Source organism: Atta colombica, unplaced genomic scaffold (genome assembly GCF_001594045.1).
Source record: "Atta colombica isolate Treedump-2 unplaced genomic scaffold, Acol1.0 scaffold233, whole genome shotgun sequence".
NCBI classification, from domain to species: Eukaryota; Metazoa; Arthropoda; class Insecta; order Hymenoptera; family Formicidae; genus Atta; species Atta colombica.
The window spans coordinates 632,311-645,033 of NW_017259331.1; the positions used below are offsets into that span (position 1 = coordinate 632,311).

A 12,723-nucleotide genomic window follows, 5' to 3' on the forward strand; every position below is an offset into this window, starting at 1 on the left:
TGTTAACTGCAAAGATATATATATATATATATATATATATATGTTTGTCGAGTCGTTTATTTTTGTTTCTTAATAATCGACTTCTTGCCAACAATTAATATTTTAAAAGATACGAACTTCCATATCTCAGTTTACTTCAATTCTAATCATTTAGGCTATTCATCCTCCCCCACTCATGACTGAATTTGAGTAATCGCGATTTATATTTCCAGGGTATGGAATAATAAAAGTACAAATATTAGCATAAAAATATGAGTATTTATGTGGTATATTAACAATATACAGAGAGAGTTTATAAGTACAAACGCCGAGATAGTTCTTACATCTAATCCCACTCTCCAATATACATAGCACGCGGGGTCGGAGGTATCACGCCTCTCGTCGGGATCGGTAACCTTCCGTATATGTGATTATACGGCGACTCATTCCTATTGTCCGAATCTGGAATCATAGCAGCAATTATTACTAATAAACGTGATTATAAAACAATTATTAATTAATATGAAGCAGCTATACTACCACTGTTATTATTTTTATTCCCACTTTATAAAAAAATTATTTTCTATTTCTCGATAAAAAATTTTTCATGCATGAATATATATAAATATATATGTAAAAAATAATTAAAGGGATAATTTTCGTATTGTTTGTTTTAGAAAAAAATCAAATTTGAAGAAATGTAAAAAAATTACTTACGTATAATTACATATAATTATACATAATTATGTATGAGCAATTTTTTTTACATTTTTTTCAAACTTGTTTTTTTCTAAAACAAACAATACGAAAATTATCCTTTTAATTATTTTTTTATGTTTTCATATTACTATTAATACTTCTATTATACTAAAAAGTTCTATTAAACTAATTTTACAAAAGAAAGAAGAATGTATGAACATATTCATATATAATTATATATATTTATGAATATTTATGCTTGTTTCTGTATGTTTATACATATTTATATTCATGCATGACAAATTTTTTAGAAATAGATCATAAAAGGATGGGTAAAAAAAAATGAATTTGGAGTAATAAAAGATAATAATAAATAATAAAAAGCAACAAAGAAATCTATATATTAATCTAAAATAACAAATTAATCAAATAAGAATCTGTTACGTGATGATGTTATTTATGACAAATTAATTTACATATTTAATATAACGCAATTATTTTTAGATAAATGAAAAATGATAATCACTTAATTATTTCTTACCAAGCCCGCTTTCGAAGCTTCTGGCATGATACATAATGGGTGGTCGATGGGCCGGTAGGTGCCCATATATCTGGGAAGATTGACTACTAGCGTAAGCAGCGCCTACATAAGACGGCGCCGGCTGTGTCCTGGGATGTCCACGAGGTGGAGAAGGACCCACCTTGCTGTGACCATTTTTCGCCATTTTGACAAAATTGGGCACGCGTGCTCGTAAACCACAATAATATGGATCATCTAGAACACATAACAAAGAGTCATAATTTATGCGATGTGTTTAAAAAACGAATTGCACATTAAATAAAATACAATTAATCTTTTAAAGTATAACATTCCTTACCATATTTTTTCCTATCGTCATGTTTACTTCGCTTCTCCTCCATCATGTGGTGCTTCATCGTTCTGCCATAATCGTCTTCTATATCGTCGTAATCAGGCTGAAAAAAATAGCCAAAGTAGAAGGTTTTCTTCAACTAAATGACGAAAGGGCTATGAAAAACAAAAAAACTTAAACAAAATTTTAAGAAAATTGGTCAATCATAGTAAAGACTATAACGTAAGCAGTAAATCCGACATATTGATTTCCTTACTGCTTACATCAGTACTGGAATTTATTTGCAAACTTTTATCTGATTTTTAGCTTGGTTCTCGTTCCTTATCTTACCAACTCGCGCACAGTCTAAATATTGCCGATTGATATTGCAAATAAATTACGTTGCGAGTAAATTCCAGCATTGGCTTACATCTTACTTAGTTTTTCTTAAATATTTTTGTGCGCCATAGCTCTAACAAGCTAATCGTTTTTAATATTTACCTTGGGAATGCCATGGCCATAGAGATTTTCTCGAGGCGGTAATTTCGGCGGTCTCTCTGTACGTCGATGCTGGTAACTCGTCGACTGCATGTAGATTTGCTCCCGCGAATCCCTGTCCGTTGACATTATTTCGCTAGGACCTACGGATGATGACACACCGGCCACGCTGTAAGGATCCTCGTCAGGAATTGGTATTCTAGGTCTATTCTTTATATCCACCGGCCTCTGTAATGCTAGAACTAAAAGAAGATACAATGGAGATAATAAAAATTATTTAAAAGATAATACAAACATTTGCATTATTCTAATTCTCTTTGACAAGGAAACATTAATATTCAGAAAAGAAATCATAATTAAGTCATATTGATGTTGTATAAAACATTATGATGTCATTTGGTACTTAAAAATGAATTTATAATCGAAGTAGCAAGCTAACATTTATCATCAAAATGACGACAGATAACATCAGTTTTTTACTTAAATAAGACAAATAAGATCATAAAGATATCATTATGATATATTATGACTTCTATGTTTTACTTAAGAATCTTAGTTAATAGTGCAAAAAAAATAGACTTGAATATTATACAAAAACAGATTAATCTGCGAAATCAGTATATTTTATTATGTTAAAATATGTGTTTTATAATTAGAGATATTTGCATTTCACTTTTACACTCAGAACCAGAATGCACAGCCCAAGAACACAGAAATCGATCACAGTAATATCACATGAAGACATCATCTTATTTGTATAAGTTCATTTTTAAGTATCAAATGATGTCCTACGATATCATTATGACTTTATTATGACTGTGTCATAATAAACATATACATATATAATACCTGGACATAATATCTGGAAACGGCTTTAATATACGAGTGCGTACACACACACACACACACACACACACACACACACACACACACACACACACACACACACTAGTGCGTTTAACCCGCGAATTCGCTGTAATTAGATAAATCTCAAATATTGTTCGCAAACTGTATATAGAAATTCTATATAGCGTTTAATGTATGTCACACGCTTTCCAGTAGTATACCTGGTGGGAGCTTCGACTTGAGCATGTCCAATCCTACCACGTTAACGATGAGCACCCATACGGGGCACTGAAGCAAGTCGGCTTCCGTTCTCACAAATATGATAGCGCTCAGGCATTGCATCTCCAATCGTCGTCTATCCGGATAAGCCCTTCGTGTTTCTCGCGATAGATTCGTTTGGAATTTATTCATGTCGAACAGCTGAAACATGAAGTCAGTAATGTTCAACGTTCGATGTTTCACGATATTAAGGAGAAAGCTAAGTTGCATCACCAAGCTATGGCATCAATCGGCTTCCCGACAGCGAAGGATACGCGTAATAAAAACGTATTATCGACGAAGGAGTAAACTAATATACGGACATGAACAGGAATTCTTTAGTTTAGTCAGGAAGAACAACCGCGGATCATGTTAAGCGGCGGAACATTTCGCTCTCCTTTCATACCGGGTGCGTGGCATATGATTTCCTGACGATAAAGAGATTTAAACGCCTCTTATTATACGGTTCGGTTGCTTGTAGTTTTAATTAGAAAGGCGATGCGGTTTCTCTATCGACATGCATTCAATACAATCGTGATAAAGCCAATACATGCCGATCTCCTCGTATGCAATGTACATACAAATACGCAGTATTGGTGGCGAGGGAAACTTTTTATTGTTATTTTTTTTAATTGCAAGAAATAGGCAAGAGTAACTGAGATCCCCTCTCCTTCATCACGCAATTGACCCATTTTGATGCTTTCGCCGATAAATATTTCCAACGCGGACGATTATTAAGAAACCGCAAAATATTAACGGATCTACCTTTCCGGGTTTTTCGTGCTCGAGCGCACCCTGCGAATTACGTATGATCTCTGGACCGATCGCATTGTCCTCCTGATTCGTTGATTTCACATACACATTATTTTTACATAATCTCTTAATGAGAATATTGCCTTGCTCATCCATTTTTATTTTAACTCCTTGATTTATGTGACGCTTGGCCTCCTCCGTTTTTGAATCTCTCATAGGATTATCAAATCCGCAAAGTCCTATCCTGTAAATCAATTTTCCGAGATATATAATAACGTCAAATGTTATATAACTTACATAATATATTTATATAAATTATAATACGTCGTTAAAAAAGCTTTTTAAGAAACGACGTATCTACATTTTGTGTAAGTGATATTTTATATCCTTCAGTACAGATAATTAAACAAGAGATTAAATAAAAATTAAATTATATACATCTTTCAATATGAAACATCGTAGGTATTTTATTAGAATAATTATATTTCAACAAGAAGATTGAAATAAGTCAGTAAAATTTAAACAGGCTATAAATTTATATAGGATTTCTTCATCTTGCAATTAGCATCTAAAGTTATCAGATATTGACGATTAAAACACACTCGGTCCATTTTACAAAATTAAAATTTTTAGTGGAGTTAGATAAATAATTGTATCTCAAATCCAAATTGTGTGTACCTGAATCCGTCGAATCCGTCATTCGAGCCGTTTATCGTGAGGACAGGTGCTCTGGCATACGCTTTCGCAACCCGTCTGTTTCTCTCGAAAACGATAACTTTCGCCCAAATTTCATCATCTATCTGATTCCATTTATCTAAGACTTCTTGTATATGATCCTACAAGTGCAAGAAAGATGAACTAATATAATTTGGATGAATCATTACTTTGCACATCAATGCTAATATTAACAACTTCCGTTTATATTCAGTTACGTTGTTTAAACAAGAAATTGCATGAAAAGAAATGACTAAATCTTAATAATATATACTTCTTTGAATAGCAATAAGTAAACATTTACTTATTGTAAATAAATATTTATTCAATAAAAAAATAATAATTACATCAAATTAATAGTTTTTATCAAATAAATAAATATATATTTATATTTAGTAAGTATCTACTTAGAATTAGTCAAATAAATATTTATTAAAATTTTTATAGTATAATCGTATGTGAATTATATTACATACAAAATATACATAATAAAGAAAATATAAAACATATAAAAAATAATAATAAAATAATTAAAGTAATTAGATATAAGGCTCTAAAGAATTTAGAATCAATATTACAACGTTAGAGTTATTCAAGTCGCGCTAGATGTCATATATGCGAACATTTTATGTACAAAAAAATATATAAATAAAATATACATAATTTACATACACATCTAAATAATAATATACATACACATAAATAAAATTTACAAGTAATAAATAAAAATTGACCTTGTACAATTTATCCAAGTTATACCATACATCTTCTTCATCTTGCTCCTCGTATTGCGACTCCACGAGATTATCTCGCGAACGCGAAAGTATTTTCCGTCTCGATACCATTTTGCGTCCCGATAGTCAATCTGAAAGCAGAGAAAAGAAAAAAAATGATCTTTACCATGTAATCTCTCTTAATCTCTCTTCGTGTTCGAGCATCCCCATGGAATTTTCTCATTCGTAAAGAAGAGAAAACTTTTATTTCAATTTAAGTTAAAGGATCCGAAGAAAATTTGTCAGAGATTTGTTGTTAGATTTAAGAGCCATCAATTATGCGCTTATCGAAGCTTATTTTTGCTTCTCTGAATACGTATACAGAAATAATTCTCATTTGCAGAGAGAAAGAGAGAGATATTATCAATCTTGCATGTTTTATCTCCCGTAGCCATTAACTTAGGAGTCGTTTACAATTTAAAAGTCGAAGGGATGATTGGGAACTTTAACATCACTTCTAAAGTAGTTAGATACGAAAGAAAGGGAAAGACTATTCGATAAATGTATATACACCTTATTTTCTCTCTTTCTCTCTCTCTCTCTCTCTCTCTCTCTCTCTCTCTCGTACTAATTTTCTTTATTTAATTTTCTTAATTTTATACTTAATTTTGTAATATTTTGTAATCTATTATTTTATTTTATGCTAAATATTTAAATTTGTAGATATATTATTTCCTGTTTTGTTTTACTAATTTACTTTGTTAACTAATTTTCTTAAATTTTTATCTTAATTAATTTTAATTTAATCTTAATTTTCTTTGTTTTAATTTGTTTTTAGAAAGCACAAACTTAAAACGTAATAAACGCTCTCTTTCTCTCTCTTTTTTCTTCTTCATTGATTGGATTCAGAAGAGAAAACTAATCAGATAGCGCTTAGTAATTCTTTAATGATTCATTCTTGGCTCTTGCTTTTAGTTCTTCGCTGAAAAAAGTATAAGAACTGCAATAATATTAACTCTATAAGCGCAAAATATTCCTAGAATGTTATATGATTATTATTAAAAAAATTAAAATAAGTTATAATATTTCGAAAATATCATATAATATTTCTTAATATTATGAGAATATATTCTATAGAGGTTATATGACCACTTATATAATATCCTAGGCATTATATCTTAATATGAAATATTATTAAAATATTTATAAAATATTTATAAATATTAATTATTCTTAATTTAGCAATTTGAATTCACAATCCAGTAACAAAAAGTTTTTATGCTGCATCTTGTGCTAAAAAAACGTTTTCGCATGATTTTAAATATATTATTATTTGTAGTAAAAAGAAATCCATTATTTTTCCATTCAATTTCATGCAAAAATAATGGATTTCTTTTTACTACATCTAATATATCCAATTCTACAATTGCGCACCAAAATTATTTTCAGTCTTTAAACGTATACTTATACTACTAACAGTTGTAATAGTTTTACAAAGTAAATTTTGTTATAATAAATTTTGTTTTTAATGTTTATATAATATTACAGTACAATATTACAGTAGTATTAAATAATGTTACTTTTAATAATCATACAATATTATCAGGAATGGACATATAACTTTCCATTAATATTTCGAGAATTACTTAATATTATATATTATATAATTTTAGTACAATATTCTTACATTTAATATTTTAAGAATATATCTAAAATATTACTTAATATCAAATAATATTATGCGCTTATAGAGAAAGAATAACTAAGTGCTAACTGATTTTCGATGACTAAAACTTTAAGTGGCAAGAGCGATAAAAAAAAAAGAAGAAAAAAGAAGGAATTGCCATTACAATTTGCGGGACACGTTCGATGGGGCAAGTGTACTCGTACGATAGAACTTGTATCCGGCTTCGTGACGTGACGTCATTCCAGCTGATCTTCGGCATCCCGTCACGTTATTCTTCTCAGTGTTGAAATCTTTTTGGTCTCTGATCGTGGTGAATAATAGAAATTTTTCATCACCATTTATGTGATACGTTTTACGAAGGAAAAATATGTTGAAAATTATGCGGATCTAAGAAACGCATCAAGTGAAGAGAAAAGTCAAAATGATTTTTTATTGCAAAAATTTGACTGTTTTACGTTAAGAATCAAAATAAAATCATTTTTTGATTTTTTATTGATTTTGTGTGTTTCTGAGTAAGATTGATTATTTTTTTGGGTAAAATTGATTATATTTCTTGTAAACTGAATTGTAATTTAATAAAACTGACTATTGTTATGAGAAAAATTTTCATTATTTCAAATTACGAGTTACAAGTTATAAAAAAATGATTACCTTCGCGATTTTTTATTATAAACTGACATTATTTTAATGTATAATTTAACACTCAATACTAGAAATAAGCGAGTCGAGGAGAAATAAGAAACGAAACGGAATCAAGATGTCTCTAAATAAAAAAGAACTACAATCGAGAGAGATTGCGTGCGAAACACACCATATAATCAATCTGATCTGATTAATTTCGAAGATTGCATCTGGATCTTCTAAAACAACACAAAGAAAAATGTAAAAGCGAAAAAATAGGTTAAGGAAATTGCCCCGCCCTAGAATGCAAAAAATTATGCGAAAGCAGACAAATCAGATTCAATGGGATGATAGCGCAGGTGAAGTACAGTTGATTTACGATGAGCTCCGAGCATCGTGAAAGTGTTGTTATTAAACGTATCGCTAGCTACAACTGATGTCCGAATTGGCTTTCACGACTACTCTTTCGCGCAAGATCTTTTATTTATAGCCGCATGTTTTTAATGAGGAAAAAATAGACAGCGATTCTCTCTCGAGAAATTGGTCAGCGTAACACTTACGCGCGAAAACGCGATTTACTTTTACATTTTATTATGCAAGATACATCTTTAACACACATAATACATATTAAAATATATATTAATACATTCAAGGAAAACATAAAAGTCAATAACAAATTAAAATAACTATTTCGATTCTTAATATAAACAAACAATCAAATTTTGTAAAAAAAAAAATCATAATTTTTCCAAAAAACACACAAAAGTCAACAAAAAATCAATCTAAATTTATTTTTAATTCTTAACATCGATAAACAATCAAATTTTGTAACCAAAAATTATTATTTTGATTTTCATGACGTCAAAATAAAATCATTTTGACTTTCTCTTGACTTGATGTGTTCCTTGGATTATTGAATTCAATATTAATATTTTATTCACTATGCAAAAATTAATATTAACAAACAATATAATTTGGTAATTTAATACTAAAATCCCGATTAAAACAAGAAGTTCGATCATTGACGATTGCATAAACAATTTTTTTTCACAAAAATTATGATTATCCAAAGAGAGTTTAATCGAAAGCAATCATTTTGAAAAGCAAGAATTTTTTATTTCGCTTAATTATAATGTTCGCTCTCTCTCTCTCTTCGTAATAAATAATAATGACGAACTTAACTGTACACGCCTAAATTCCACGGATTATTCCAGAGATATTCGCGCCTCGCATCGTTCAATGCGACTCCCGTTGAAGTCAACTGTACCGCTATACTTAATCGTAGCATTCGACGCGTAACGAAACATGAAGCCTCGTATGGCTTCGAGATACCGTAATGTCGATTAGGTAGTTCCAGCACGCGCCCGGGTCGATCCCCGGATTTAATCCCCGAAAGCGCCGCTGCCGTTAACTTCCCGGCGTGGCGTAGCGTCGCATCGCGCTGAAGATTCGAATTCCGATCACCTGGCTCAAACCTGTGGAATTTCACGCATCAAGGCGATCGGTCGATGTCTCATCGGAAAAACGCGTGACGGAAATTGACGAAAAAAAAAAGAAAGAGGAAAGAAAGAAAGAAGCTATCCGTCATGAATGCGCTCGAATTCGCGATTCGCGGCGTCGTGATAAAATGGCGAGACTCGCGGGAGAATAGAGATCTCGACGGAGATTTTTTTGCGCACTCGAACATTATTTCGAATTTAAGTCGAACACATTGCGACTGTCTAAATGCAAAAAGAAATTGAGCGATTTTCGTTGATAATTCTGAATTTTTACGGAAAGAATGCTTTGTTGAATTATTTAAAAATTTAGTTAGATATAGATCTGAAAATAACTTTGTTCATTAAAAGAATTATGTAGAATGGTCAAATTGAACTGTTAGAATGTCAAAATTTTTTGCAACATTTCTCATGCTTGAGATTCCTATGTAATCATTTGGTGGTCTATAAAAAAATAATTTTTTTTAAATCCGCATCTAAATTTTTAGATACTTCGGCAAAATCATTTTTTCCAGAAATTAGGTGGAAATTGTTAATCAGATAGAATTAGACTTCGTTAATAAATTAAATACAAATTCATACAATACAATTTTCCAAAAGAACGCCCTGAGAAAGTCCTTAGGATATCCTCTGGACAGTTTAAAGACATCTCTCTTCAGAGTGTCTAAAATGTTAGAATGTCTTTTAATGTTGACGCCAGCTAAACTTCTACTGAAAGTTGTTGTCAATAGCAAACTAGGCCTGTTCTCTTAACCTTTTCTCTTTTCTTCTCCAATGAAGAGAAAAAGAGGAAAAGAATGAACTGTGCAAGAAGTTCAGTTAAAAAGACTAGGCCAGTCATTGTTATTCGTATTCGCTCCAATTACTTCCTCGGCAATTTTTCATATATCTTCATGATCTATTCAGCTGTTTCTAGTAAATCACTAATTCCCATACAGCACGCAACTTGCAGCAATATCGCTGCAATAACGCTGCAATATTTCTACAATGTTGCAGCATTGTTGTTGCAATTTTAATGCTGTGGGGGCTATACTCCGGTATATATGCTTTAATTATCGGATTACAGACAATTTCGTTTTTCGCGAGAGAATGCCCGACTTTTGAAGCAGATGATTCCTTGCGGCAATATCGAAGATAAGAAGAAATAATTGATGTAATAATGCAATATTTACGTAATAAAATCGAACGGTCTTTGCGGCGGTGATGATAATCCCCTACTTCTTCTTCATTTACGAAAGAACATATTCTTCTTTAATCGGGGAGAGAATCCATAGACGATATTTATAGTTAAGTATAAATGTCTTAAGATGTTAATCTAATATAGCCTTCTAATTAGATTATGACATCTTAAGATAGTTTTAAAACAATCTTAAATATAAGAATCGACTATGAACTATGAACATCGGGACTGATCATAATATCTTAAGACTATATTTAAGACGGTCTTAAATATTAAGAACTAACTGATGAATACCGGGCCCATGACACATTCCTAGATAGAATAGAGCGACGAAATCTGACTCACGAGTGTCGCTCTTCTATTCTGTGTCTTCTCCGACGATTTCGCAATGTTCTCCACGTAGTAGATGCTTCATGCCGTTTGTCCATTATCTCACCGCGGGGCACGGGATTGCGTCCGAGCTTGCCATCTGTTTCGCACGCGTGCACATACGTATACGCGTCTCCCTAGGGCAAGACGATTACGACCGATTTTGTAATGATGAGGCCCGATCTCGTGTACCGATAATGAGAAAAAGGGATCCGACCTGGATCTCGCGCAGGTCGCGGATCTAACGGCGAAAGCCTCTGCAGTCTGCGCCGCGGAGGTGAAAGAAACGTCACACGGCCGACTCTGCCTTTGGCGAGCCAGCGAACGAGCGAACGCCCGGTTGCCACCAGAATTTCCCTGAAACTGCTTTCACTTCTCCGAAGAATGCGAAGGCTGTTGTACACGACCAGCGGCAGCGTCTAGCTGGAGTACAGCACTACAGCGCGCACACACTATGAGAGACTCCCACCTCCCTCGAGAGATCAGCAGTGAGGCTCGCTATGTATATGATATTGTGTGTGTTTGTGTGTGTGTGTGTGTGTGTGTGTGTTTTGTGCAACACACATTTACAAACTCATGGACTCTCACACACAAACACATGTATGCATACACGAACGAGGCGTACATGACCGTTCGCACGCTCCTTCTCTCCTTTTTGCCTCTCTCTACCTCTTTTCTTGACGGATATTTTACCATGTCCCTCTCGTTTCTCCGTGATTTTCTTCACTCTTTAGCTTCTGTCGTCACGTGCCTCTCCGTCTTTGTTGTGGAGCGATTGTGAGTATATCTTCTCTTGAAAGATATCCTCTCTGTCTCCCTCTCTCTTTCTCTCTCTCTCTCTCTCTCTCTCTCTCTCTCTCTCATACCGATCCCTCTCGATTTCTTCTCTTCGTTCTTCAGTTGCTGCCTTCGTCTGCATCTCTTCATCTCCCGCCTGTAGATTTTCATGGATATGTCTTCTCTCTTTATCAATTTCGCTGCCGTTCCCTTCTCTTCTTCTTTTCGCCTCTTGGTGCTGTCTTCTTGTCTTCGCTGAAATACATGGGCATATCTCTCTCTCTCTCTCTCTCTCTCTCTCTCTCTTTCTCTCTCTCTCTCTTCTCGTCCTTGCTTTCGTACTTTTCCCGTTTCTTCAACTTTGAGAGTAGCACTCCGTCCCCGCTGTTTAATAAAATAAAAGACTGCATCAAAATCCAGTTTCCTTTAGATATTTATAATCCGTTCTTATTTCAAGATCATCTTAAATATTGTCTTAAATATTGTCTTAAGATGTTAATACTCTCTGGTATTCATAGTTAATTCTTAAACATAAGACTGTTTTAAATACAATCTTAAAATGTCATGAATTAATCAGAAGCTGGTTCATTTATTTGGTTCTTATATTTAAAAATGATCTTAGATAATCAGATATCAAAGATATCATAAGGTAATCGCATTGTGATGTTTATAGTCAGTTCTTATATTTAACAAGATCTTAAGTATAACCTTGAGATATCACAAGCTAATCACAGGAAGATATTTATATTTCATACTTATTTTAAGTCTTAAGTAATTTCTTAAAATGCTAATACAGCCCTCTATTGGCTTTTGACATTTTAATACTGTACTTGAGACAGTCTCAAAAAGTCATAAAAATCAACTACGAGTACCAATCAGCATCTTAAGACATTAGATGATCTTAAAATAAGAACGAATTATAAATATTTATCTCTGATTGGTTCATGACATCTTAAAATTATATTTAAGACAGTCTCAAATATAAGAATCAACTATAAATACTGATATTAATTATTTCTTTCATAACTTTGCCATTATTCTAACGTGTCTTGTCCGCTAGCTTCTCTTTGCTAATTCAGCTCCTTTTTCTTGTCATTTTCCTCCGATTATTTCTATCCATATTTCTTCTTCCTCCCTCTACTCCATCTCCCTTTCATCCGCCATTCTACCACGCACCACCTACTCCTCTTCATGCACATTCGCTCATTCTCTTTCTTGCTCATGAGAGTCTCCTTCTCTCTCTCTCTCTCTCTCTCTCTCTCTCTCTCTCTCTCTCTCTCTC

At 32.7% G+C, this 12,723-nt stretch overlaps 1 protein-coding gene across 3 annotated transcripts in view; it reads right to left on the reverse strand.

The window, feature by feature from the left end:
* Positions 1 to 238: 238 nt before the first annotated feature.
* LOC108688489 overlaps positions 239 to 12,723 on the reverse strand; it is a 20,164-nt gene continuing 7,679 nt past the window's right edge. Inside the window, exons 1-9 of one of the 3 annotated variants that reach the window (XM_018194770.1) lie at positions 10,641 to 10,894; positions 5,333 to 5,463; positions 4,563 to 4,720; positions 3,897 to 4,128; positions 3,095 to 3,293; positions 2,031 to 2,269; positions 1,557 to 1,653; positions 1,220 to 1,453; positions 239 to 441 (exon numbers count right to left, since the gene is read on the reverse strand). In XM_018194770.1, the coding sequence (XP_018050259.1) occupies positions 326 to 441; positions 1,220 to 1,453; positions 1,557 to 1,653; positions 2,031 to 2,269; positions 3,095 to 3,293; positions 3,897 to 4,128; positions 4,563 to 4,720; positions 5,333 to 5,443 (1,386 nt within the window). In that variant the 5' untranslated portion in view covers positions 5,444 to 5,463; positions 10,641 to 10,894 and the 3' untranslated portion in view covers positions 239 to 325. Of the gene's footprint in view, positions 442 to 1,219; positions 1,454 to 1,556; positions 1,654 to 2,030; positions 2,270 to 3,094; positions 3,294 to 3,896; positions 4,129 to 4,562; positions 4,721 to 5,332; positions 5,464 to 10,640; positions 10,895 to 12,723 lie in introns of those variants that run through there. The other 2 variants (XM_018194769.1, XM_018194771.1) reach the window with 2 other exon arrangements.